The following is a 27387-nucleotide window of genomic DNA, read 5'->3' as shown; positions in this document are numbered from 1 at the left end:
TCTAAATGTTTCATATTGGAATCAAGAAAATATTTTTTTATAGTTATCATCATTTTTTCACTTTCAAGAACTTGCCCATTCTACTCGATATTATTTCGACCATCAATCTGGAGAGGAGGTTGATTTAAGGAAGGATTGGTTGCAGACATCATGTGGTAATGTCATAGCTAAGTTATTAGAGCTCCTCCAATTTGCAGTAGAGAGGGGGATAGAGCTCCAGCTTTTACCAGGGAGGCCTCGTTGGCTTCCTCTCAGCCTCAGAGCCGCGGCCTTTCTCCTCCTCCACCTTTTAGCACTGTAATTGTAAGGTAATACCTTCGACAACGACGGGGGATGCCCTCCTATTATGCCGGTGGAGAAATTTTCTCCTCTTCAATAAATTTGAATTAGAAGTAGGAGACTCCCCACGAATCCTGTGAACTAGTTCTTAATATTTTCAGAGTTACAAGAGAGACTGAACCCGTTAAACCCATCGCTCCAATTCAAGGTTTCTGATACTTAATCTAATCTCTGTCTATACTCATTTATTTTAGTTTTAAATTTTTATTTAAGAATAATCGTTTTTGTTATCATGGTCAAACTGATTGAGCTAGAACAATAATCTCATCTCACAAATCAATGGCAAGATAGTGAGGTAGTGCCTCCTCATAGTTTGCGGAGCGCTGTACAGGGTTCCAAATGTAGAAAAATCATTTGGCTGTTAAAGGAAAATTTGTAGAACTTAATGTCTTAATCGGACTAGTTCCAGTAAACTTTTGCATCGTGGCACACAGCCACAGCCACACGGAGTGACCCTCTCCGTGCTTTTCTTCTTTGAGAATCAAAATTCGCGATTGACCAGAAATTTCGAACTCTATTCGCAGTCGCAAGGAACACATATTGAACTTCTGAACCGTCAAAGATAATAGCTCTCAAGTCTTCGAATCCAGTCGGCGGCGATTTACTGTCGGTGATACTGCCATTCCCGTCTTCTCCTCTGCATCCCTCTAAAATTGCTTTCTTCCCTGTTCGGATACCTGTGCTGATCTGGGTGTCTCTAAATTCGAGACTTCCATTAGGTTTTAGATGTCTTTCAGATGGGCTTTAAGGAGATTGAGTTCCGATACGAGATTCCATGGAGTTTTGCCGCAAGGGTATCTGAGACTATTTTCAGCTAGTTCGTACACCTTCCCAGGTCCAAGATCTTCGGAGATTCCTTCATGTCTTCCTCATGGTTCGAAGGTGAGGCTTCAGCGTCATCATTATTTTTTAGAGTAAAAAAATATGTAGCTTATTATCCATGATTCTCACCCTTTAGTGGTAAACACGATGCTTATTGATGACTTGGTTCGTTTGTTACTTTTGGAGTGCGTCTTAAAACAATTAAATTATTTTTTTCTCTTCTTATGTATTTCGATTTTTAGGTGCGAATATGCTCTTTCCTGTTAATTTTGGGATCATTCTGTCGTTAAGAAGTACGCAATAGGCGGAAGTTTTTGGCAAACATAATTCGGGTCGTTGAAATTTCTCAACTGGTCACCTCTCTTAGGTTCCAAGGGTGAGTGGATTTTCTGATTCTTTTGCACAGTGACCAAACTTTAAAAGTTAACAACAGTACGTCAAATAAAGAAACCGAGGGTGCAAGGCGAGCTTCAGGTATCGTCGTCCGTTTGGGAGTGTGACTGAAAGCTAAATTTAGCAGTTGATACCCTGAGTTTCGGCTTAAGAATAAGCAGAGTGTGAAACAAGATATTCAAGTGCAGTCATCCGTTGAGCGTCTGACTGGATGCCAAGTTAGCATTTGACAGTATGACTGTTGGCTGACAAATTAGTTGAGGGTAGAATGTGATCCATGGAATAGTAAGAGGCTGATCTCCATTATTCAGCGAATGAAAGCTGCTGCTAGGAAGCTGCCACTCCTCATGGAAATTTCATGATAGGACTTACATCAAGTTCTACCTATATGCTACGAAATACAGTTTTGCCTTCCTAAGTTTATGCTTTACGTCGAGTTCTACCTGTATGCTGTGAAATACAGTTTTGCCTTCCTAAGTTTTTAACGAAGAGTTGAGTAGCCTGCTAAGGCTCACATTCAAAGTGGCAGTGAAGCTTTCTTCAGGTCATCTTTAGGAACTCTATATTTGGTTTCAGTTGGATACTTTACAGCCCCTTCAAAAGTTCAAATTCAAGTTGATTGCATCTGAGACAAATCCCTTAGCATCATACTGATACTAAAGGGAGGGATGGGGGCATGTTTTCTTGCCTGAAGTGGGAGCAGATACACAATGCTTTGAATGCTACTCTTACTGTTTCCACATTCTCCCTGACAGTATTAGAAGGGGACTGTGAGTTGTTGATGTTTGAGATCTTTTCTATGTTAATTGTGTTTTAGTTCTTTCTATTCATTTTTTTGTTTATGTTGGGATAGTGTTTATATTAAATTCATTTTGTTAGGGACTCCCAGTAACTTTTGATATCCTTATGATGATTAGTAGGTTTTTGGTATGGGAGCTCATTATCACAGTTCTCATTCCTACCATAATGTTAGGTTTCAAATCCACCATGAGAGGAGTGCTATTGAAGAGGTTAGTTTTGCCCTTTTTGCAATTTTGTTATTTCTGATGTAATGTAATTTCTGTATTGTATTTAGAATGGAATTATTATACATTTCATGTCTGGAAGGTGATCAGTGTGATGCTATCTCCATGTATGCTCTCTAAGTGGTCTTCAGCTTATATTTTCAAAAGAAAAAGGAAAAAAAAGAGGTCTTCAGCTTCAGAAGACACTCAACTGTCTAGACAAAGGAGAACTTTCTCACTCATTGAAATTTAAGATATAGAGTCAGGTGTTAGTGGATGAGGTTGTGAGTGCTAATTGAATGGTTATTATCTGTCAATAATCTGCCCTTCCCAAGATTTGGGTCCTTTTCCTTGCCACTGCTATTTTTTATGGCATCTGCTGAACTGTTTTGCCTTGGTGTGTTATTAGATGAGCGAGTGGTCATTGTTCAGGTTTTGGCTGCTGATAATACAGAACTTGTTTGCTTTTTGGCTGTTGGCTAATTGTATTTTCACAATGTATGTGTATTACAGGATCCGTTAGACCCATTTTCTCTTGTCGCTGATGAGTTGTCTGCTGTGGCCAATAAATTGCGTTCGATGGTGATAGCTGAGGTGTATTTTTTTCTCTTTTTCTGTTTTGCGTGTTTCCTTTCAAGTGCTTAAAATTAGTTTCTTCATTTGTCTTTACGGGTACAAAAGGAACTAATAATGCCACAACTACTCATTTATGTAATCAAACATTTGCAATTTGACTCAGGTGCCTAAGTTGGCCTCTGCTGCTGAATACTTCTTCAAGATGGGGGTTGAAGGAAAGAGGTTTCGTCCCACCGTAAGCTTTGCTCCAAATCTTTTGTTATCTATTTTAGTTTACTTCAGAAAATTCAACCTATTTAAATATTACCAAAGTTCTACGATGGTATTGAATGTGGTCGTGGAATGATACACTTGTTTTCCATATGTACAGGTGCTATTGTTGATGGCATCAGCTTTGAATATGCCCATACCGGGATCCGCCATTGACAGTGTAGATCATAATGTCTCGAAGGACCTTCGTTCCAGGCAACAGTGTATTGCTGAGATCACTGAAATGATTCATGTTTGTTTTTCTGTCAAATGCATGCTCTTCTTTCCTTTTTCTTTTTAGTTTCATGTATGGGAGCAGTTGACACCAATGAAGTCACTCAACATGTTTTTCTGTTAGGTGGCAAGCCTGCTTCATGATGATGTCTTAGATGATGCAGATACTCGTCGGGGCATTGGTTCATTGAATTTTGTCATGGGGAATAAGGTAAATAATTTGATATGGTTACTTGTGAGGATTTTTAAATAGTACATGGAGGAATAAGTTATGCTGTATATTTGCCAGTAGTTTAATCCGGTTGTGTTTCTTCTGATTATCTACTTGAGTGTTCCTTTTCTGCTTATTTACCTGTTTAGTCAATCAGGTATCTGGTAAATAAATGGGTAATTTTTTTTTTTTGGATAGAATGTGTGAATGTAAATAAATGGGTAATTGATAAATAAAATTCATAAAAATTTTAAATGTTCAAAAATGTAGAACCTAATGGCATGGAAATGATTTATTTATTTACATATTTATCTTTTTAGGGAAGGGGAGGCACCGTCTCCCCCCCCCCCCCCCCCCCCCCCCCCCATTTTTTATTTTTCCTTCCTGTTGGGGCAGGGCCATCTGCCCTCCCCTGATTCTAGAATGAGAAAAGGGGGAGGGCAGTGCCTCCCCTTGCTCTGCATGCCTGCCGCTGTGCAGGTATTACCCTCCCCATCCAATAAAATAAAAAAAAATCATTTTCATTACCTAGTGGAAACTGTAAAAGGTCGAGCACCGAAGGATGATAAAACTAGAGGAGAGAGGTACATACGATTTTTAGGGTTTGATCAGTGTTATCATACCGGGCTTGAACTGGCTAGTTGAACCAGGTTCAACCCGACCAGGTCCAAAAACCTGATTTGATAACAATCAAAACCATGAACTGTAGAAAGCTGTCCAGGTTAGCCAGCTACGAGGTTGATTATGGGAAGATCTTTTCATGTGTGACATGGCACAACTAAAGGGGATGGGGCAGTTTTCAGTATGACGGGGAAGACACTTGGCCTCCCAGCCATCAACAACTAGGAGGTGGGGCCCTTTCCCTTTCTGGTCAAGAAACAAGGGGCAGGAGAGGGCCGAAGCACCCCTCTCCTTTCTTCTTGTTGACAGGTCCAAGGATTCCCCACCCTCCTGCTGTGAGTCCTCCATCCACTCCCATCTTTCCTTGTTGGCAAAGAGAGATAGGGAAGAGAGTAGGAGCCCTCTTTCTATTTGGTTGACATGTTGAGGAGGGCCTCAACTGGGCAAACATCATTGAAGTTCCTTTCCTGTTTCATCTCATAAGACAAGTAAACCTTTTGAACTTGTCCACTCAAATGTCTGGGGTCCTTGTCCTGTGACTAGTCAGCTTTGTCATAGGTATTTTATTTCCTTTATTGATGATTTCAATAGATGTACTTGGATTTATCTCATGAGAGAAAAATATGAAACTTTTGATGTATTTCAACTATTTTATAATGAAATAAAGAATCAGTTTGCTACTTCTATCCTTATCTTGTGTACAAACAATGGTTTATGAATTATAAAATTGGCTATTTCTTTCGGTCACAAGGAATCATTCATCATGTTTTCACTCCACAACAAAATGGAGTTGTTGAGCTCAAGAATCGTCATTTGCTTGAGGTAGCTCACATTATGTTGATTCTCATGAATGTACTTAAGACTTATTGGGGATGTTGTTCTTATCGTATGCTTTCTGATAAATAAAATGTCGTCTTCTGCTCTTGATGGCAAGATTCCTATTCAGGTTGTTTTACCTACTGCACCTTTGTTTCCAGTGTCACCTCGGGTCTTTGGATGTGTATGCTTTGCACATGTATTTGATCAGTCAAAGGATAAGTTGTCTCCACAGTCTATCAAGTGTCTTTCTGGGATATTTTTTAACACAAAAGGGTACAAATGTTATTGTCCGTCTATGAGAAAAAAATTGTTTTTGCTGATGTTACCTTCTTTGAGGATGTTTCATTTTTTGAATCTTCTAAATCTAACACCTGAACCCGCTATACCTAGTTTGGTCCAAGTGATGAATGTGCTTCAGCCTCACGAGATGCTCCTATTGAAAAACCACTGTAGACATACCAGCGCCAATAGCAACCATCTCATTTTGATCCAGACCCCCTCCACACATCCGACCATGATTCTTCATTGTCTCCTGATCCTGAGATACGTGATTTGCACCTTCCTATTGCCCTTTAGAAAGGTGTTCGTAAAGGTACCTGTCATCCTTTATCTCATTTTGTCTCCTTTGATTCCTTGTCTAATAACTATCGTAAGTTTGCTTTGTCCATCACCACTTGCACTATTCCTTCTTCAGTGCAGGTAGTGTTGCAGCCACCTCATTGGAAGAATGTCATGGATGCTGAGATGGAAGCATTAACTGATAGAGGGGCTTGGGAGTTATGTGATTTACCTCCGGGTGCTACTGTAGTTGGGTGTCGATAGGTCTAAACTATTAAATATAACTCGGATGGATCAATTGAACAATATAAAGCTTGTCTTGTTGGCAAATGGTATAGACAAACATTTGGGGTGGATGTTTTTGAGACTTTTTCTCCGGTTGCTCACTTCTCCTCTGTTCGTATACTTATTTCAGTTGCAGTCCATCATAGTTGGTCTTTATTCCAGCTAGATATTAAAAATGCCTTCTTAAATGGTGACCTTGAGGAAGAAGTCTATATGGAGCAACCTCAAGGGTATGTTGCTCAGGGAGAGACACATAAAGTATGTCGACTAAAGAAGGCTCTTTATGGCTTAAAACAAACACCGCGAGCTTGGTTTGAAAAATTCTATCAAGTGGTCATATCCATGGGATTTCGTAGAAGTGATTGTGATCACTCATTATTTATTCTGAAATGACCATCTAGAATTATTATCTTACTGGTATATGTAGATAATATCATCCTATCTGGGAATGACAGATCAGGTATTGAAACAGTTAAAATCCCATTTGGCAAATCACTTTCAGACAAAGGATCTGGGTCAGTCGAAATATTTTCTAGGTATTGAGGTAGCGAGAAGCAAGGAAGGAACAACATTGACTCAGAGGAAATATGTTTTTTTTTTTAAATGATGCTGATTTTTATTAAGGCAAAAGCTCAAGAGAGCATATTGCAAAAGAGGGAAGCCTTCCAAATCAATGAGAGATTGCTGGGAAGTTCTGAATTTTGCCAATTTATCAGCCAAAGAGTTGGCTGATCTAGGAATGAGATTCCGATTACAATGTGTAGAAGATGCAATGTCAGCAATACTATCAGTGATGGGCCAGTGGTGCAAAGGGGGGAGGTTGTTCTTGGAACACCAACTAATAACCGTCTTCGAGTTGCCTTCAATGATTAACTTGCCATGGAGACAATCTTTGAAGATTTGGAGGCCGAACAACAGAGCACTAACTTCAGCAATATTAGAATCGACAATGCCCACCAGACCGGCATAAGAAAGAATAGGGTCTCCATTGTGACCTCTGAACACACCACCTGCTCCTCCTGGTCTAGGACATCCAATAGCACTACCATCAAAATTCAGTTTTATGCAGTCGCAAGGGGGAGGATCCCAGATAGCCATACTTGGAATTCTGGAGGGCCAGGCATGAGCGATCAAATTCCAATTTTCCCGAAGGGAAACCCCCGATAGAGTGGCAAAATCCTTCTTTGTATGAAGCCAGCTCGAGATGAGGTCGACGACATGAGAAGCTGTGTTGTCTGGGGTGCTAGCTTTGGAGTTGAATCTCCTGTTATTCCGCTCAAGCCAAATGCACCATGGAATGTGCGCAAGACAGGCCGAAAGAATTAACTTGCCCAGCCGAGGAAGGAGAATCCCTCGAACCATCTCAAAGATGCCAAAGAGGTCCTGATGTAGCCCTAGTTGGAGCCTGATTTTCTAAAAGATCTTCATCCAAACTTGCCACGAAAATCCATAGTGTAAGAGGACATGCTGGACTGTCTCTTCGCACTCACCACAAAGGGTACAAGAAAGATCGAGGGCAGTGAAACCTCTTCTATGAAGGTTGTCTGAAGTAAAAATTTGTTCTCTGATGGCTGATCACATGAAAAATTTGATTTGCTTGGCACTGAGAGTTTCCAAGCCAGATTCGCTTTGTGCTCATGAGTGTTGTAGTCTTGCTTTCTGATATGAGAGTAAGCCGAAGTGATAGTGAATCGGCCATTATTACTGTGCTTCCAAATCAGCTTATCAACTGAGTGCTCCCGGATAATAGTACTGCTGAGTTTGGTAAGGAGAGAGCAAAAAGCCAACGATTCTTCATCATTTAATCCCCGACGGAATGGGAGACTCCACGAGTGATCACTCCATGAATCAGCCATAGAGCAAGAGAGCTCGCTGCCACCCTATGCAGCCCTGGGAAGTCCTCCGAGAGAGATCGGGGGTCACACCATTCGCCCGACCAGAAGAGAAGGGTCCTTCCATTGCCCGTGTGAAACGAGGTAGCATATCTGAATACTAGAAGGAGCTTGAAAATTGATTTCCATATCGGGGATAGGAGGCGAGTAGCGCCACCCTCTCTCCACCATGCACCCGAAAATTGAAGGTAGAATTTCACCATATTCCTCCATAAACTGTTATACTTGTTGTTGAAATTCCAAATCCATTTGAGCATAAGAGCTTTGTTCATTTCTCTTGTAGGTAGGATGCCCAATCCTCCCCTATTATGAGGCATGCAAATATCCTTCTAACTGACTAGATGGTATCTGAAGGTATCTTCTGAACTTCTCCATAGAAATCGTCGACGGATGGCATCAATTTTGGAGCAAACGGAGGTTGGGCAGTGCATGAATGATAACAGATAATTTGGCAGCCCCGCCAGACAAGACTTGAGGATATTGAGATGCCCCGTTGTTGACAAGAGTTTACCCCTCCAACTGGCTAGCCTCTTTTCAAATTTCTCCATGAGGGGGGACCATAGTGACGCCGAAGGCCGAGAGTCAAAAAGTGGGAGCCCAAGATATGTAGCTAGCATATTTCCCACAAGCATCCCAAATAGTCCGCCATATCCCGAAGTCCAGCTGGATCAATGTGATAGCCAAGAAGAGTGGTTTTTCCCCAGTTTATGTTCTGACCGGAAGCCAATTCAAATAATCCCAACACGGCATGCAATTTTTTTATCTAATCCATAGTACTAACCCCGTAGCAAATAGTATCATTCGCAAACTGGAGAATCCGAATATCAAAGGTTGTGCAATCAGTCGTGGGGAAGAGTCATCCCATGTTCTTGGCCGAGTAGATCAAGGAGGATAGATATTCTGCCACCACGTTGAAGAGCAGGGGGGAGAGGGGGTCTCCCTGTCTGATTCCCCTGGTTCCCTTAAAAGAATAGAGGAAATATGTTACTAATATGCTACTAGAATATGGTTTTTTAGGTATTGCGGATACACCTATGGAGGTAGGATTTGATCTTCATGATGATCAAAGTCTAGAATTGAAAAATAAAACACTGTATCGTAGAGTAGTAGGCAAACTCATTTATGCTACAATTACTAGACCAGATATTTCATTTGTAGTGAGTTAGTGAGCTAGTTCTTGGAGCATCCAGGTAAGATTCACCTTGAGGTTGTACAAAATATCTTGAGATATCTAAAGGGAGCACTAGGAAAAGGTCTCCTTTTCAAACCTAATAATCACTTGAGGATTGAAACTTTCTTTGATGTTGATTATGCATGCTTCAAGCTTGACAAAAAATCAACCACTGGATAATGTGTATTTCTGGGAGGAAATCTAGTCAGCTGGAAAACTAAAAAGCAGAATGTTGTTACTCGGTCCTGTGCAAAAGCTGAATATAGAGCAATGACCTACTGTTATGGTCTTGGGTTAAGTACCTATGTCTTCTGCTTGTAACAGACCGGTCTTTTGGGTAGTATTGGCTAGGTGCTTAACATTTGGTATTAGAGCGGGCTCCCACGTCGTGAGTTCGAGTCCCGGGGCGCTCAAAGGCTGAATTAAAATTACTGGTAGGTTCGGAAGGGGCGACCTAGCGGAGGGGGCGACCTGGAGAACTGCGAAGGGGTACTAGGAGTAGGCCGTCGCTAGAGTAGGCCACCGGGTTGGGCTAGTGTCGTTGCGCCGCTGTGGTCATCGGCTCACGAAGGTGGGGTGTGATGTTATGGTCCTGGGTTAAGTACCTATGTCTTCCGCTCCTAACAGACCGGTCTTTTGGGTAGTATTGGCTAGGTACTTAACACCTATACTGTCAGTGAGCTAATGTGGATAAAATATGTTGTCCAAGAGTTTGGCCTTGATCAAAAGGATCCTATGACTATATATTGTGATAACCAAGCAACAATCTTCTTTACAAACAATCCAGTCTTTCATGTAAGAACTATCTTTTTTAGTTATGAAAAAGATCTATAATGTCGAACAAAACATCCGAGATGTAGTAATGACGAAAGAAGTAACTACTCCATTTGTTAGGTCTAGTGATCAACTCAACGATATCCTAATTAAAGCACTGTGAAAGCATGAATTCCTGAACTTCTGTGGTAAACTGGGATTGTTCGACATATACTCTCTAGCTTGCGGGGGAGTTGAAAAATAAGAACAGGGGTATTTTGGTCATTTTACATTTTCGTTATTTATATTTCTTGATGTAATCTTATTCTACATATCAAACTATGTCTATGGACCAAATTTCATGTAAAAGAGACACTTAGAATAAGAGATGGAGAATTAGGGTTTTCACTTAAAGTAGGGGCAATGTTGTAAATTGTACTCAACCCTAAACTATAAATAGAAGCCAGGGGACGTCTAGGTCCCCCATCTCAGTTTCTTTCTCAATTTTCTCTTCTCCACTTTCTTTTCTTTTGTTTTTCTATAATGGTGATAATATTAATTCAAGAAAGAAAAAGATACATTAAGGGAGGCCTCCCCTTACAAGAAGGGCTTGGAAGGAGGGACCCAATTTAGCACAAGAGTCTGCAACCAAATTGGCTGAGCTGAGAACATGGGACCAGGTAAGGATTCGAGGATACAAGATCTATAATGTCAAGATAAATCTGCCAATGATATCAGGGTGGGAAGGTGGAGGAGGATCACCAACCGATGACAACCCAAGAATCTCCTTCCACAATGAGCGGCCCGCTGAAATGGTCATGGAAGATACGAAGATCGTGATGGAGTCCATATAGCTCTGCTGTAGTCGAATCAGCGATGCCAAGAGGGGCCTGAGTAGGAAATAATCGTGGTACCACTAACATAAAAAATACCAAAGCCTGCCAAACCAAGACAACCGAGAGCGCACCCATCAAAGTTAAGCTTGAAGTGGGGGGGTAATAAATTGAGACTTGATCCGTTCCAACAAATGATGAAGTGCTCCCCAGAGGGGAGAGAGGTTATGCTTGCTGCTGTCAAGAATCCACCCGAATTCTTAATTGATTAAGAATAAACAAAAAATCGGTAAATAGGTGAAACTGACAGCTATATTAAACACATAAAGAGTTGGCTTTTATAGACAAATCTCAGTGGAAAATAACTTTTGACAGTTACCCTTTGAAAATCAATAAAGCTATACACCCCCATGGTGTCTATTTCCATTAGCTGCCTCAGATCAGAACCTGAATAAAGACAAAAATACCTCATGACATGTACTTTTCTGTTAGTGGAATTCTGGGCATGCTATATTAGTTTAGGGAGTTATCATACAAAATAGGATTATTGCTCAAGCATCACCCTGTGGGTGGTTCTGACATAAGATGTTCAGGCTATATTAAGATAACAGACACTCAGGTCAGATGCTGTAAAAAGTAGTCTATTTTTACCTTGCCCTGTGGCTGTAATAAGGTTTTGTTTTGATGAAAATCCTAGTTTAAGTTAACTAACAGAAGTTGGTGGTAAGGACATGTTTTAATTTTCTTTATTTGGTAGCTATTTTTCAGGGTTATGTTTGTAGCAGTCTTTATTTCACTTGTTTTTTTTTGAAATGTTGATAATTTTATTTCAAAGAAAGAGAAGATACATCAAGGGAGACCTCCCCTAACAACAAGAGATTGAAGGAGGGGGGGGGGGGGGGGGGGGGGGGGGGGGTGGCTAATTTAGCATACAAATCAGCAGCCGAATTGGCTGATCTAAGTACATGAAACCAAGTACAAGAAATGGTGGATACGACCACAATCTTTATTTCACCTTGTCACTTCTATCAGGCAACCTACTTGTTGTTTTCTGTTTGTGGTCTTTGGTTCATGATGCATAGGGTACTAATTCAATGTTTAAAAGCATTAACAAGCACTTGTTCAACAACAGGAAAAAAAAGTTGCATCAAGATTATTGAGATGGATATGTACACATCTTATCACTTTGATCAAGCAACGTACTGTTTTTTTTTTCTGTTTGTTATCTTTGGCTCATAATGCATAGGGTACTAATTCACTGTTTAAAAGAAATAAGTGGCATTTGTTCGATGACACGAATGCTAAACGGTGTATCCAAATTATTGAGATGGATATCTACACCTGGGAAGAAATAAGAAATACACTAAGTCCTAACTTGCCTTTGTCACAGATTTCTGTATTAGCAGGAGATTTTCTACTTTCCAGAGCCTGTGTAGCACTTGCATCATTAAAGAACACTGAGGTATCTGTACTTACCCTCTAATCATCTTGATTGGTTGCTTCTTTCTTTTTCTTCTTCATCAATTTTGGTTTCTAAGCCACTTGTTAAATTTATGACCATGAGCATTTAAGATTTGAAATTAAAGGTTTTTAACTTTTTTTTTGGTGTCTAAATGGAGATCTTATTTTGCCATTTTAGCGATGGACATACTGATTTCAGAAACTTGATTATGGCTAGCACTCAAAATTGATCAAACTGATTTCTGATTAAAGCTTTGGAGTAGAAGGTCTCTTGGCATTCTTCCTCAGTATTTTTTTTCCCATGTCAAGTGCTGGACTCACATGGCAATCATTCGACTTCTGCAATGTGTAGTACTTACTGCAATTGCTTTTCTGGGTTTTCTTTTATGTGATAGTGGCAGATGTATTATCAAAGTATTTGGTTGAACTTGTTGACATTTGTGGCTCAAGATCATATTGGTCAACAATGTGTAGCTCAAGATGACATCTGTCAAAAATGTGCATCTCTAGAAGCTGTAATCTTTTGTTGAAAATATTGTGTGGCACGTGTTGAAAAATTCAGCACATGGGCAGTTTTCACCCATCTATTGCCTATAAATAGAGGCAAGGATGGGAGCTCTACAGACAACTCACTGAGAGAGTTATGAGGTTTTATCTGAGAGAAAGTGAGATTGGGTGCAATTGGGTTTTGGGTTTGTGAGGGAGTGTCCAAATTCTTGTTTCCATATTTCCTTTGTTACTAGAATTCTTATTTCCCTGTGCCAGTGGACATAGGCAAATTGCTGAACCACATAGGTATCTGTCTGTTATCTTCTTGCTTTATTATTCATGTTGTGCTTATTTGTTGGAATTGCTTCTGCATCACAACAATTCGTACGAAAGCATATGTTAGGATTGATATAATACTTTGCAAAGATGGCTTTCAAAGGGGAAGAAGCTAGTACTAGCAGCAGTTCTTGTGGTCCCAAGTTTACATCAGAAGCAAAGTTTGACATCAAGAAATTCGATGTACACAGTGACTTTAGCATGTGGCATACTCAAATGTGAATACTACTGGTCCAACAGGGATTTATAAAGGTTCTCAAGGGCAAAATATTTCGCTGGAAGATTGGAGGAAAATGACAAGAAGAAGTACATGGATCGGGCTCCTAGCTCCATCCACCTTTCACTAACAAAGGAGCTGTTGATAGAAGTCGCAGATGTCACGACGGCTGATCAACTTTGGACAAAGCTGGAAAGTCTGTACCTCCAGAAATATTTCACCAATCAGCTTTATTTGAAGAAGTAGCTCTACACTCTCAGGATGTCAGTAGGTACACCCTTCAAAGATCATCTAGATGGGTTCAATAAGAAGGGCCACCTCAAGAGAGATTATCCTTTACTACAAAAGAACGAGGGAAAAGCAACAAAAGGAGAAGCTTCATAAAAAAGTGCTCATATCACTTGTGATGCTAAGGCAGAAACTAATGATAGTGGGCTGTCAGAAATTTGGTCGATGTGCTCATGGTAACTATTGGTCCCACGGGAGGATGGATCTTAGATTCTACTTGTATCTATCACATGTGCACCAAAAAAGAGTGGTTCTCAACATATAAACTGCTCAAGGGGTGCTCAGTTTTATTGAGCGATGACTGCACTAGAGATCACTGGGATGGGTGTCGTCAAAATGAAGATTCACGACAAGACAGTTGAGGAGTTTGAGATGTGGCATGTCCCAGCTATGAAGAAAGCAAAATTTGATCTCCCAAAGCTTGCTTGAGGCTCAAGGGTATATGTTTGGTGGTTGGAATCTTGAAGGTTTCTCGAGGAGCACTTGTGTTGTTAAAGTCAACCTCTTGAATGGTTTTTACACGTTGCAAGGAAATGCAGTCCAAGGTTCAGCTGCTGTGGTGTCAATGAAAGATCCTCAAAACAATGAATCAGTTGTGGCAGATGAGATTAGGTCATTTCAGTCAGAGAGAGCTGGAATAATTGAGTAGATTAGGCTTGTTGTGCAGTGACAAAAATCGACAAGTAGAGATGCAGAAAGTTAGTATCAGTGCCAAGCAGCAGCAAAGCTCAAATACAGGATATTCATTGAGTACCACACGGGAACATTTTCCAGTGAAGGTGGAGTTAGGAGATGATACAAGAGATGCATCTCAAACACATATGCAGCAGGTGAACATGGCTACAAGCAAGGCAAGGAGGCAAATAAGGCACTCTAATGGTATGGCTTTTGAGTCCATGGTAGCTTATGCTACTATAGCAGAATTAGAGGTGGAGTCTAGCAAACCTTCAACATATCGTGAGGCTATCTCTTGTAAAGATTTAACACAGTGGGTCACAGCTCTGAGTGAGGAATTGGAGTTCTTACACAAGAACCAGATGTTGGTACTTGTCAAACCACCTGTAGGATAGAAGATTGTTGGATGCAAATGGGTTTTCATGAAGAAAGAAGGAATTCCTGGTGTAGTAAATGCAAGGTGCAAAGCCAGATTAGTGGCCAAGGGTTTTACAAAGTGAGAGGGGATAGACTACCTGTAATAAGACATGTCTATCCTTAACCACAAATGAGTATCAGTTCTGCTCAATTTGACTCAACCACAAATGGAAGACACATCCGGATAGTGTATCCTCTCACAGGTAGTATCCAGATAGATGTGTCTTACTACAGGAGAGAAATTCCATTAGTGGTGAAGGGTTTTACACAGTGAGAGGGAATAGACTACCTGTAGTAAGACACATCTATCCATTTGTGTAGCAAGTAGAGTTTGCCATTCACTTGAGCACGAATGAGGTGTTCCATGAAAGAACCAAACGTATACAGATTTGTCATAATTTCCTTCAAGATTGGATATCCAGTGGGATGGTAGAGAGGCAGAAAGTTGCAACAGATTGCAATCCCACTGATAAAATGATCAAGCTAGTTTTTATACTCATATTCAAGTTATGATTGGGCTTGATTAATTCATGTAGTACGTGAGCGATAATGGAGACGACACGAGTTGATTATAGAATGGAGATATACTCTCAAGGAAATGGATCTCTTGCCAAGGTGGAGATGGTTGACATTTGTGGCTCAAGATCACATTGGTCAACAATATGTAGCTCAAGATTTCATTTGTGAGAAGTGTGCATCTCTAGAAGCTGTAATCTTGTCAAAACACCGGGTTGAAAAAGTCAGCACATGGGCAGCCTTGCTTGAATTTCTTCTGTGGTGTTTTCACCCATCTATTGCCTATAAATAAAGGCAAAGATGGGACTCAACACAATTCAATGTCAGAGAGTTACAGAGGTTTTGTGTGTGTCTGTGTGTATGTGAGTGAGAGAGAGAGAGAGAGAGAGATTGGGTGTAATTGGGTTTTTGGTTTGAGAGGGAGTGCCCAACTCTTGTTCCCATATATCCTTGTTAGTAAAAGTCTTATTTCCTAGTGCCCATGGACATAGGCAAATTGCTGAACCACATAATTCTTTGTGTCTATTATCTTTTTGCTCCATTATTCTTGTTGCACTGATCTGTTGGAATTATTTCGGTATCACAACCTAAATTTATTCAGCTTCTTGAGATTGCTTTAATGTGCCTGAATTCATCATTGCTCCTTCTTAAATGCAGTTTTTTGGGTTATTTTTCATATTGTATATTCTTTAGTTGTTTATTCTTATTGATTTCCTATTTGCAGGTTGTAACATTATTAGCAACTGTTGTAGAGCATTTAGTTACAGGTGAAACCATGCAGATGACTACTACATCTGATCAGCGTTGTAGGTACAGATACTTATTTACATGTAAAATTCTTTTTGAAACCAGATTTTATATAAAATTGGGTATCTTTTTATTTCTTTTTCTGATTCAATTTCTGAAAGAAGATAGTTAGTTCTCAAATTTTAGAAAATTAATACTTGCTAACTGAATGAAGCAAATTACAATGAAATCCATCAGCAGGTCTGCAACTGTCATGTTTACTCCTTATGAGGATGCTCTCTTGCTTTTTTTTTTTTTTTTTTTAAAATGGATGTGCTATTATATCAGCAAACAAGGAAATACAACTCTAAGGGGCACTCTCTTTACAACAAGGAGGGAGGCCCCTTGCTTAGCAAGCTTGTCAGCAAAGGAATTTATTGATCTAGGAACATATGACCAGAAACATAAAATTACAGAAACAATATCAGAGATCCCATTTAAAATGTTCCAGTGCTTCCAAGGGGGCTCAGTAGAGGGAGTACCAGCCAATTACCACCTTCGAGTCGCCCTCAATGTCAGAAATCTCTCTTGTTTGTTTTTGTTTCAACAACTTATCTGCTTGGACAAAATCTTTGATCTTTTTAACACATTCAGATAAACCGGAGGAAAAAAAGGCTGCAGTACCTAGGCATTCATTAAACAATGCCATGACAATGTAAAGCATTGTGCTTCACTGTTGCTTATAGGTGATGCAGTCACAGGGCTATCTAAAATTGGTTAATTCTATGGATATATTATTAGGCAGTTTCTTTCTCAAGGATAACATTATCTTCGTGAGAATTGAAAAGAACCCATAAAACTTTGTCACATTAATACATTGAAAGTTAAACAGCTTGTCTCCAGAGCTGCTGCATGCATGCCCTGCCCTTGTCTAGCAATCATTTTGTTCCATTTGTTCTATCATCTGATGGTGACAGAGAAGTTAATTCTTTTGTTCACTGCAGCATGGAGTATTACTTGCAAAAGACGTACTATAAAACAGCTTCATTAATTTCAAACAGTTGCAAAGCCATTGCTCTTCTTGCTGGACAAACGGCAGAAGTTTCAAAACTTGCTTATGACTATGGTCGTAATCTAGTAAGTTTCATGCATGAAGTCATGTTTATACTCAGCACAATCAGCAGTTCATTGCTTTTTTTTTTTTTTTTTTTTTGGATTCTTAGGACTGAAAAAAATCTTGTTTGCTGTAGGGCTTGGCATTTCAGTTGATTGATGATGTCCTTGATTTCACTGGCACATCAGCTTCCCTTGGCAAGGGCTCCTTATCTGACATTCATCATGTAGTACTCCTTTCCTTCTGTTAATCTTTCAATTTGCTTGATCATTACTTTTACTTTCTATTTTGACTTTATTTACACTTTCTTTATTATATTATTATGAATGGATGTGTGCAGGTTGAATGTAAGTGCACTATTTTCGTCAATTTATAAAAACATATCCAGTCATCAATTTGGTGAGGCAATCGGTTTGGTTAAACCATGGTCAAACCAGGGTTGCCCACTGGTTGACTCGAAATGACATATTTTTGTTTATTTTTATTTATATTTTTAAGAAAGATTTAGGGGAAAATCTCTCCCAATCAAGAAGATAGAAGGGGGAGCTGGTGGAGCCCCCTTCTGGTCACCTCTCCCCTACTAGTGTGGACAGTCACCATCCTTTCCATTGACGCCCTCCCCTCCTCAATGCCTCTATCATGACAAGAAGGGGAGGAGGGAGAGCTTTGCCCTGCCCTCCACCTTTTACCGACAAGGGAGGTCCTCCCTAACCCGTGGGAAGAAAAAGGAGGGGCAGCTCCGCACTCCGTCCCTCTCCCTTATTTTTTCGATGGGGGAGTGGCTCTCACCCTTCCCTGTTGTCTTCCATCCCCCAGTAGGCAAACACTTCATGCATTTGCACTATCGAAAGGGAGAGGGAAACTGCACTGTTGAGGACTGGTTTTTTTGTAGTTCGTTAGTTGAACCATTAAAACGGGTCCCTCTGGATTTCTTTTACACAAAACCCAGATAGGGGATAAGATCCGATTTGAACCCAATTCATTTGTGTCGTGGTTAAAATTCAAACACATTTTATTTTGTTAAATTGGTTTTAATAAAACTTGAAATGCTTGAACATAAAAAATAAAAAAATTGTAGGTTTTCTTCGATTGACGAGTACTGAAGTAGCATAAGTTAATAATCTAGCAATCACTTCTTGGGTTGATGTTCCTTGTGTACTATATGGTGTATAACATTATAGTAATGTAGTGACTGAGTGATTCTTCATTTGTCTTATATCATATTAAAAGATAAAACATTTTCTCGAATAAAAACATTTCTAAAAAAATTGAAAATAAAAATAAATAACAATGACAATAACAATAAAAAGCAATGTTACTAAAACCAAACCGGCCATCAAATTGGTAGGATGACTGGTTTTGGTCCAATTGGTTGAGATCGAATTCGACCATTGGTTCGACTAGGTCCAATTGAACCACCTTCTCTTTTTTTGTATATATGTTATTTTGTTTATAAATTTTCAATTGAGCCACCTCATATTTTGTTGAAGTTGGATATTCTACTCCATGAATCCTCTCTCTAGTAAAAAAACATTCCACCATTTCTTCATCAGAAAATGATTGAACCGGATCGAACTAACTGGATTAGCTCAAATTCAGACTAGACCAACCAGCCATATATTCATGTTTTAATCTAAAAACCCTTTTCTTTATATGAGAAACGGAAAAGGGTCCCGTTCTTATTCAATCACGGTTGAACAGGCCGGTTTGGTCTAGTTCTGACAACACTGATAACAGTAGTAAAAAACGTCTATGTTGAAGAGCAGATATAGAAGAGTCTTACATGACTCTTACAGAGCCAAAATTAATATGCTGGAGTCTCACAGGAGGATCTCTCACAGAAGAATCTTAGTTAAAGATGTTTTGGTTATGTTAGTCTTCTATTTATGTTCAGTTGTTCAATTGTTCTAGGACTTATCTTTTAGTGTTTAACTTTGGGTGTAACTGGAACAAGGGTGGTTTAATTGTAATTGGAATCTACTTGTTTCTTCTATTATTAATAGAGGCTCATGTACTAAAATTAAAAAAAGTTAGCGGAGTTTTTCTCTTTTCCAGAAATTCAACATGGCATTAGAGTGGGTTTTGTGAGTTGACTCGGTCAACCCACAAAGATAATGTGATCCTTTTTTGATCTATCATCTCTAATAATGCTAGTCGTCTCAGGACAATCCTTCCTATTGCCACTCACCATGGATAGAGTGCTTTTATTAAGGGAAGAAATATTCTTGACTCAGCCATGGCATGTCATGAACTTAGTCATCATTTCAAAGTCCGAAAGCTCTCCAGATTCATCCTCAAGCTTGACTTCGAAAAGGCATTTGACAGAGTTAATTGGAAGTTTCTGGACACCCTCCTGGGGAAGATGGGATTCGGAGAAAAATGGCGCTTCTGGATCGAAAGCTGCATATCCTCAGCAAACTACTCCGTCCTTCTCAATGGAACAATTTGTGGATACTTTAAGGGAACCAGGGGAATCAGACAGGGAGACCCCCTCTCCCCCCTACTCTTCAATGTAATGGCAGAATACCTATCCTCTTTGATCTACTCGGCCAAGAACATGGGATGGCTCCTACCCACGAATGATTGCACAACCTTTGATATTCCGATTCTCCAGTTTGCAGATGATACTATTTGCTTCGGGTTGGTACTATGGATCAAATCAGTAAATTGCGTGCCGTGTTGGGATTATTTGAATTGGCTTCTGGTCAGAACATAAACTGGGGAAAAACCACTTTCCTTGGCTATCACATTGATCCAGCTGGGCTTCGGAATATGGTAGATTATCTGGGATGCTCTGTGGGAAATATGTCAGTTACATATCTTGGGCTCTCTCTTTTTGATTCTCGGCCTTCGGCGTATCTATGGCCCCCCCTCATTGAAAAATTTGAAAAGAGGCTAGCCACTTGTAGGGGTAAACTCTTATCAACAACGGGGTGTCTCTCTCTCCTTAAGTTTTGTCTGGCAGGGCTGCCAAATCATCCATGCATTGTCCGGCCTCCGTTTGCTCCAAAATTGATGCCATCCATCAACGATTTCTGTGGAGGGGTTCAGTAGATACCTTCAGATACCATCTGGTCAGTTGGAAGGATATTTGCATGCTCATAATAAGAGAGGATTGGGCATCCGGTCTACAAGGGAAATGAACAAAGCTCTTATGCTCAAATGGATTTGGAATTTCAACAACAAGCATAATGGTTTATAGAAGAATATGGTGAAATTCTACCTTCAGTTTTCGGGTGCATGGTGGAGAGAGGGTGGTGCTACTCGCCTCCTATCCCCGATATGGAAATCAGTTTTCAAGCTCCTTCCATTATTCAGATATGCTACCGCATTTCACACAGGCAATGGAAGGACCCTACTCTTCTGGTCGGACGAATAGTGTGGCCCCCGATCTCTCTCAGAGGACTTCCGGGGTTGCATAGGGTGGCAAGCGACATCTCTTGCTCTGTGGCTGATTCATGGAGTGATCACTCGTGGAGTCTTCCGTTCCATCGGGGATTAAATGATGAGGAATCGTTGGCTTTTTGCTCTCCCCTTACTAAACTCAGTAATACTATTATTCTGGAGCACTCAATTGATAAGCTGATTTGGAAGCCCAGTAATAATAGTCAATTTACTGTCACTTCGGCTTACTCTCATATCAGAAAGCAAGACTACAGTCCTCCTCATGAGCACAAGGCAAATTTGGCTTGGAAACTCTCAGCACCAAGCAAAATCAAATTCTTCCTGTGGTTAGCCATCAGAGAATAGATTCTTACTTTAGACAACCTTCATAGAAGAGGCTTCACTGCCCCCGATCTTTCTTGTCCCCTTGCGGTGAGTGCGAAGAGACAGTCCAGTATGTCCTCTTACAATGAATTTTCGTGGCAAGTTTGGATGAAGATCTTTCAAAAAATCGGACTCCAACTGGGGCTACATCAGGACCTCTTTGGAACCTTTGAGATGGTTCGAGGGATTCTCCTTCCTCGGCTGGGCAAGTTAATTCTTTCGGCTTGTCTGGCGCATGTTCCATGGTGCATTTGGCTCGAGCGGAACAACCGGAGATTCAACTCCAAAGCTAGCACCCCAGACAACACAGCTTCTCATGCCGTCGGCCTCATCTCGAGTTGGCTTCATACAAAGATGGATTTGGCCACTCTATCGGGGGTTTCCCTTCAGGAAAATTGGAATTTGATCGCTCACATGTCTGGCCCTAGCAGAGCTCCTAGAATGGCTATCTGGGATCCTCCCCCTTGCAACTGCATAAAACTGAATTTTGATAGTAGTGCTATTGGATGTCTTGGTCCAGTAGGAGCAGGTGGTCTATTCAGAGGGCACAATGGAGACCCCATTCTTTCTTATGCTGGTCCAGTGGGTATTGCTGATTCTAATACTGCTAAAGTTAAGTGTTCTGTTGTTCGGCCTCTAAATCTTCAGGGATCGTCTCCATGGCAAGTTAATCATTGAAGGCGACTCGAAGACGGTTATTAGTTGGTGTTCCAAAGACAACCTTCCCCCTTGGCGCCACTGGCCCATCACTGATAGTATTGCTGACATTGTATCTTCTACGCATTGTAATCGGAATCTCATTCCTAAATTAGCCAACTCTTTGGCTGATAAATTGGCAAAATTCGGAACTTCCCAGCAATCTCTCATTGTATGGGAAAGATTCCCTCATTTGTAAATTGCTCTTTTGAGCTTTTGTCTTAATAAAAATCAGCATCATTTCAAAAATAAATAAATAAATAATTTAGGTTTGTATTCTTTCTTTTTTATTTCTTTCCTATCCCAGTACCCATTGGTTTCTTTGTGTTCACACCTCCATATGGAACTTTTCATATTACAAATTATATATTGATGGAAGGATCTTCGAGTATACTTTCCAACTCAAAAAGAATTTTTGGCAATCAGAGTATTCTACAATAAGAAATCGATATTTGAAGTAGCAAAGGTCAGACTACAAGAAAGGTTCGAGCTGTAGTAGAAAGCTTTTCGAGGCGTTTTATGCTATCAAGAACGATACTTTATATGGAAAATTCTATATCAAAAGAAATATCTATAAGTTTATTTGTTTATCTGTCCAACTAATTCTCAATCTGAGTTTTCTAGAGGGAGATATCAATCTCGGAAGAGTCAACGGTCATGTTGGCCAAAGAAGAAAGACTGCTCTGTTCGGCCAGATTACAATCTAAAATCTATCTGATTTTTTTCTCTCAAAAGAAGTATATTTTATGAAGAAAAGTTATACTTGGATGAAAGTTATCGAAGTCTAGTTTTAGAAAGAGAAAATTTCATGTCAATCTGATTTATATATATGGAAATATTCGCATTGGAGTCGGCAAGAGTCAATCTATAGAATGAAGAAATCAAGAGGTCATAAAAGATTTAAGAACGTTTTTTTATTTCAAATTAGATATCAATTTAAAGCTTTTTGAGTCTAGTTTCTTGAGCAACAAATTGTTTGTGATTCTAAGCTATATTTTTTTTAAATATCGATATCAGAAGTACCAAAGGTTAATTATGCCGAAAATCACTTTTTTCTTATTTTCTTTCGTATTCTCTCTCTATGCATTGACGTGCATTGAGTTTCATTTTCTCCTAAAATCCGATTTTCTTAGTCAAATTTCTCTTCTAATCAGAGAGTTTTTGTAAGACTTAATCACTTTATGATGTGCTCCTTCAAGGTAGCAATATCTTGTTTCAATGTTGTTTTAAAGTTTTGCTTTTTTGTTACTTTTTTATGTATCTTCCGCATAGTTAACTCCGAAAAATTATGGTCATCCCAAAAAGTTATATTTGGTCAAGTTTATTAAGTTCTACTGTTGTAGTCTCCCCTAGTTTTTTTTTAAAAACGTCACTTTGGAATTATGAGTTTTGCATAGTCGCCTCCTTTCGGTTAAAGTTGTTTTCATTTAGTATTTCTTGAGTTTATCTTGTTGTGTTTTCATCATTCAAAGCAATGCCTAAACCTATTACCTAAAAAGCATAGGAGTGTGCCCAACATCCAACTTTTAGTCAAGTCTTTAATTCTTCACCCAAGAGGTGATTTGTGTTATAGCTACCCTTAAAAAGTGAGTAGCTTCTTTGTTAAGTCCTAAAGTTGGGCCATTTATCCGCCTTTAAAATTGAGCGAAGTGATTAAATGATGAGGAAACTACTGTTTTTTGCTCTCTTCTCCAGACTCAATAGCAGCACTATTCGTGAGCATGCAGTTGATAAACTGACATGGAAGCCTAACATTAATGGCCGATTCACAGTTGCATCTGCCTGCTCTCACATTAGTAAACAAGATTACAGCATGCATGAGCACAAGGCAAACCTGGCATGGAAGCTCTCAGCGCCTAATAAAATCATATTCTTCATGTGGACGGCCATCAGGGAACAGATCCTCACCTCTGACAACCTCCATAAAAGAGGTTCACCACCCCCGATCGCACTTGTCCCCTGTGTGGTGTGTGCGATGAGACAGTCCAGCATGTTCTCTTACATTGCGGCTTTTCATGTCAAGTCTGGATGAAGATATTTCAGAAGATTGGTCTCCAAATGGGGCTACATCAGGACCTTTTTGGCACCTTTGAGATGGTTATGGGGATATGCCTTCCTAAGCTGGGCAAGATAATTCTCTTGGCATGCCTTGCGCATGTCCCATGGTGTATATGGCTAGAGCGAAACAACTGGAGATTCAACTCCAAGGCTAGCAACCCAGATAATATAGCTTCTTAGGCAGTGGGCCTTATCTCAAGCTGGCTACATTCTAGGAAGGTGTTTGCTTCTCTATCGGGCGTCTCCCTTCGAGAAAATTGGGGTTCAACAGTCTCCTTTGATGATTTTAGAATGGCTTGTATTATATTCATGCATGTGACTCTAATTGTTTGTTGTACTGGCTGGCTACTAATGATGTCTTTTGTGCTTGTTTATGCAGGGAATAATCACGGCTCCAATACTTTTTGCTATGGAAGAGTTCCCTCAATTACGTGATGTGGTTGATCGAGGGTTTGATGACACCTCAAATGTTGATCTTGTAAGTGTTATTACTTGATTCTAATTTTGGTCTATATTCAGAGGGCACCATATACTTGCATTTTGTCTTTCTTCTATCTAATCTTTCAGTTCTTGTCTCACTGGCAATTGAGCTTAGTGCTAAGAGAACAAATGTCTGCATTAAGATGGGATTTCAGATGCATGAATCTTTGAAACATATTGTTCCTATAAACATGATTGTGGTGTCAGTTTACGGTATTGTATTGGGTGTGAATGTCTCATATGACCAATTTGGAAGACTGTCAGCAGTAGGGATAGCAATGGGTTGGGTTTGAGGAAACCTGACTCTGCCCTGCTAACCTGCCCCATGAACCAATCATTATGCGTTTGGCCCTGTACCTGCTCTACCAACCCACGCCTAAACCTGCCCCTGGCAGCCCCATTGGGTTTCTGCAAACTTCATCTCCCTGATTGTCCCTACACCTCGCTCAATCATGGGAGAAGGTAAAAATGATTGTTTTTCCTTCTTTTTTTTTCATTTAGCCTCGTTAAAAAAACCTTGTTTTGTTTTCTTTTTACATTTATGTTGTCATTTAGGGGTGAGTGCAGGTTGGGTTGGGTCGAGTTTTTGAAAACTTGAATCTAACCCTGAAAAAAACTGCCCCACAACCCCGACTTGATCGCGTTCTCCACCCCATCCCCGCCCGTCACTGTATACCTGCCCCATCCCAATCCCATCCTTACCCAGTTTGCATACCCCTGCCCCATCCCAATCCCATCCTTACCCAGTTTGCATATCCCTGCCCTATCACTGCAGGTTGCATTTAGGGAAACTCATCCCCGCTCACCTCGTCCCTAACCCGCCGGGTGCAACCCAAATTCCTTTCTCGGGTTTGTTGGGCCGGGTTCCCCTTAAAACCAACCACGTGCCCACCTTATTGTCATTTAAACAAATAAAGGGAGATACCTGCTTACATATAGCCCAGGTCAGGTTTTGGTAACAAGGAGAACTTGTCCCTAACCCTACCCTAAAGGGTTTTTTTCAGTGGAAATCCTTCTCCACCCTGCAGTGTAAAAAAGAGAAACGCATCCCCACCTCAAGCAGGTTGGGTAGGGTGGATTCCCTGTTGCCATCCCTAATCAACAGTAGCATGCATCAGCCAAATACAAGCTCTTATTTAGGCAATGGAGCTAAAATTTTAGTGTGAGTGTGAAATCAACTGGTTGACCAGTGCAATCCTTCACAGGCCTTAGATTATCTTGGAAAGAGCCAAGGAATACAGAGAACCAAAGAACTTGCATCCCAGCACGCACAACAGGCTGCAGCAGCAATTTATGATCTTCCAAAAAGTGATGATGAGGATGTCCTAATTTCGAGACGTGCCCTGGTGGATCTCACTCACAGAGTTATTACCAGAACCAAGTGAAAAACACTGATCTAAGCATTAGAAAAGTTGTTTTATTTAAAAAATTTAGACTTTTTTTTTCTCTCAATCATAATTTTGGTCAATCCAGAGAAATGGATCCATTTTTCCATGCCACATCTCTTGTTAAGTTGGCCTAAGTGGCAGCTCTCCTTTTGAACATGCAGTAGTTTGTTAAATATTGTTGCTATTACTTATCGTATAATTTTGTATCATAAATCTCTGTGGTTGTTATCTCTGGAGTCCTAGGACATAGAGGAAGTCTCAGGAAATTACTTCTCAATCTTTTTATAAAAGTGATAACTTTATTTTTTGTCCTTTTTATGTTCTTTTACTCTTGTGACTATATATTAGCTGCTGTAAGAACGAAAGTAGTTTCTGTTAACGTATATTAAGTGAAAAATTGTTCCGAGAAGTGATGCAATCAAGTTGTGGTTAGCTGGTTACAGAGGTTACCAATGCAGTAACTGAATAATCTATTCTGTATCGTTTTAACTGTTGTATAATCTGATAAGTTTGGATTTATTGTTTGAATGGACTGATAGAGAGCTACTGTCATTCTTTACGGAAAAATAGAAAAACTACTGACCTGTTACCCAGTCTCTGCATGCTATATGTGAACTGCTGAAGGTTTATATGGCCGAGTTTTCAGAAGAAAATACATTTCGTGAAGAAAGTGATAATTTATCTCGAGGAACACTAAAGGATGGAAAATGATATATGTTCAAATTTTAACTGCCCAAACAAAGGACGATGTTGATTAATGAGGTAGCTAGTAAGAATTGCGTTCTTGTGAGCATTCAAACTTTGGCTAAGAAGATGAAGATGAAATTTATCCCTCTAAAACAAAGGGAAAAAATGGATTACCATTCATGTGGGCCAAAACCCCAAAGTCGATGGTTCACTTACCCATGGGAGACGCATGAAAGGCAGTAGTACCCGAATGGGACAAGGCGGCACTATCACTAAACAAAGGAGTTAGAAGTGTCATAAGTCTCATCTACCTACTTGCTCATCATTGGTAGACTTGAGCCACAACCTCTCCACATCAGCTATATCCCCAAAGATTAAATTCTTTCTATGGAGTGTTCTTCGTGGAAAGATCCTCACAAAGGACAATCTTAGAAAGTGAGGCAATACCTCCCCTTGCAGGTTATGCCCACTATGCTCCCATGAAAATAAAATCATTCAGCATTTGCTGCTCCATTGCCATTTCTCATGGCAAATATGGACGTGGATCCTCTATCGCATTGGCATATCATTTTGTATGCCTTAGCATTTATCGAATGTGGGTTTGTTTCTCTAACACCTCCCGATACCTAAGTTGGGGCGTATGATTGCGTTGAATTGCCTTGGGTACATCCCATGGCTGATTTAGCTGGAGAGAAATAATCGACGCTTGAATTCTAAACTTATCTCAATTGAGGTGATAACGAAAATAATTGTGGGCTATATCTCTGCTTGGCTTCATACCAAGAAGGATTTTGGCTCCTTTAGTGGCTCCTCTCCATGGATCAACTGGTGATACATTGCGCAGACATGTGGAAGCCGGTGGCCTCCTACATGCATTCTGTGATCCCCCTCTCTCCATGAAATTTTCAAGTTGAGTTTTGATGGTAGCGCTCGGGGTAGTCTAGGACTTATAGGCTTTGCGGGAGTTATTAGGGATGTCGTGGGTAACATCTTTTTTTCATACATGGGCCAATGGGTCATGACATAAAAATTTGTTATTAGTCAGGGAGATATAATAATTTAACCCCATAGGGTAAATATTATATTTAAGTAATTAATCAGGATGAGATAGAAATACTTTAAAAAAAAATTGTAGTTACCCACAAGCTTAGAAAATTCCTTTACGAACAAATTTTGATCCTATCATAAAGTGATATAAATCGCTTATTGTTATAATCTAAGCCTACAAGAAAGATTATAATGACATGTTGATTTTTTTACATGGGTAAATATTCAATATTTGGTTTTATTATACGTTCTCGTAAGTCTTTT

The 27387-nt window shown here is 39.9% G+C and overlaps 1 protein-coding gene across 7 annotated transcripts; it reads left to right on the top strand.

Moving 5' to 3' along the window:
• The first annotated feature begins 209 nt into the window (after window positions 1–209).
• Window positions 210–25704, top strand: LOC137934069 (solanesyl-diphosphate synthase 1, mitochondrial-like). 7 transcript variants are annotated; one of them, XM_068778279.1, is made up of 14 exons: window positions 210–308; window positions 441–487; window positions 864–1221; window positions 2475–2564; window positions 3072–3152; window positions 3298–3369; window positions 3505–3636; window positions 3742–3828; window positions 12151–12222; window positions 15884–15969; window positions 16890–17022; window positions 17136–17225; window positions 23901–23999; window positions 25207–25704. In XM_068778279.1, exons 3-14 carry the CDS (start codon window positions 1066–1068, stop codon window positions 25384–25386), a joined length of 1278 nt encoding a protein of 425 aa, XP_068634380.1. In that variant the 5' UTR covers window positions 210–308; window positions 441–487; window positions 864–1065; the 3' UTR covers window positions 25387–25704. The 7 variants fall into 7 exon arrangements, with proteins under 7 accessions (XP_068634380.1, XP_068634381.1, XP_068634378.1 ...); XM_068778280.1 differs by lacking the exon at window positions 441–487; XM_068778277.1 differs by lacking the exon at window positions 210–308 and having other exon boundaries at window positions 409–487.
• The last annotated feature ends 1683 nt before the right edge of the window (window positions 25705–27387 follow it).

This window comes from Aristolochia californica, unplaced genomic scaffold (genome assembly GCF_029961685.1).
Source record: "Aristolochia californica isolate CCGP_79_NKW_82.1479 unplaced genomic scaffold, dmAriCali1.0.hap1 SCAF_6, whole genome shotgun sequence".
NCBI classification, from domain to species: Eukaryota; Viridiplantae; Streptophyta; class Magnoliopsida; order Piperales; family Aristolochiaceae; genus Aristolochia; species Aristolochia californica.
The sequence above is the reverse complement of the archived record's forward strand: the minus strand, read 5'-3'. Positions and strand labels throughout refer to the sequence as shown.

Bases quoted from the DNA above. Each gene is read 5' to 3' on its own strand.
- LOC137934069 (XM_068778280.1), top strand. From the start codon at position 1,066: ATGTCTTTCAGATGGGCTTTAAGGAGATTGAGTTCCGATACGAGATTC. The intron at 12,223-15,883 runs GTATCTGTACTT...TCCTATTTGCAG, and splicing joins CATCATTAAAGAACACTGAG to GTTGTAACATTATTAGCAAC. The intron at 15,970-16,889 runs GTACAGATACTT...TGTTCACTGCAG, and splicing joins ACATCTGATCAGCGTTGTAG to CATGGAGTATTACTTGCAAA.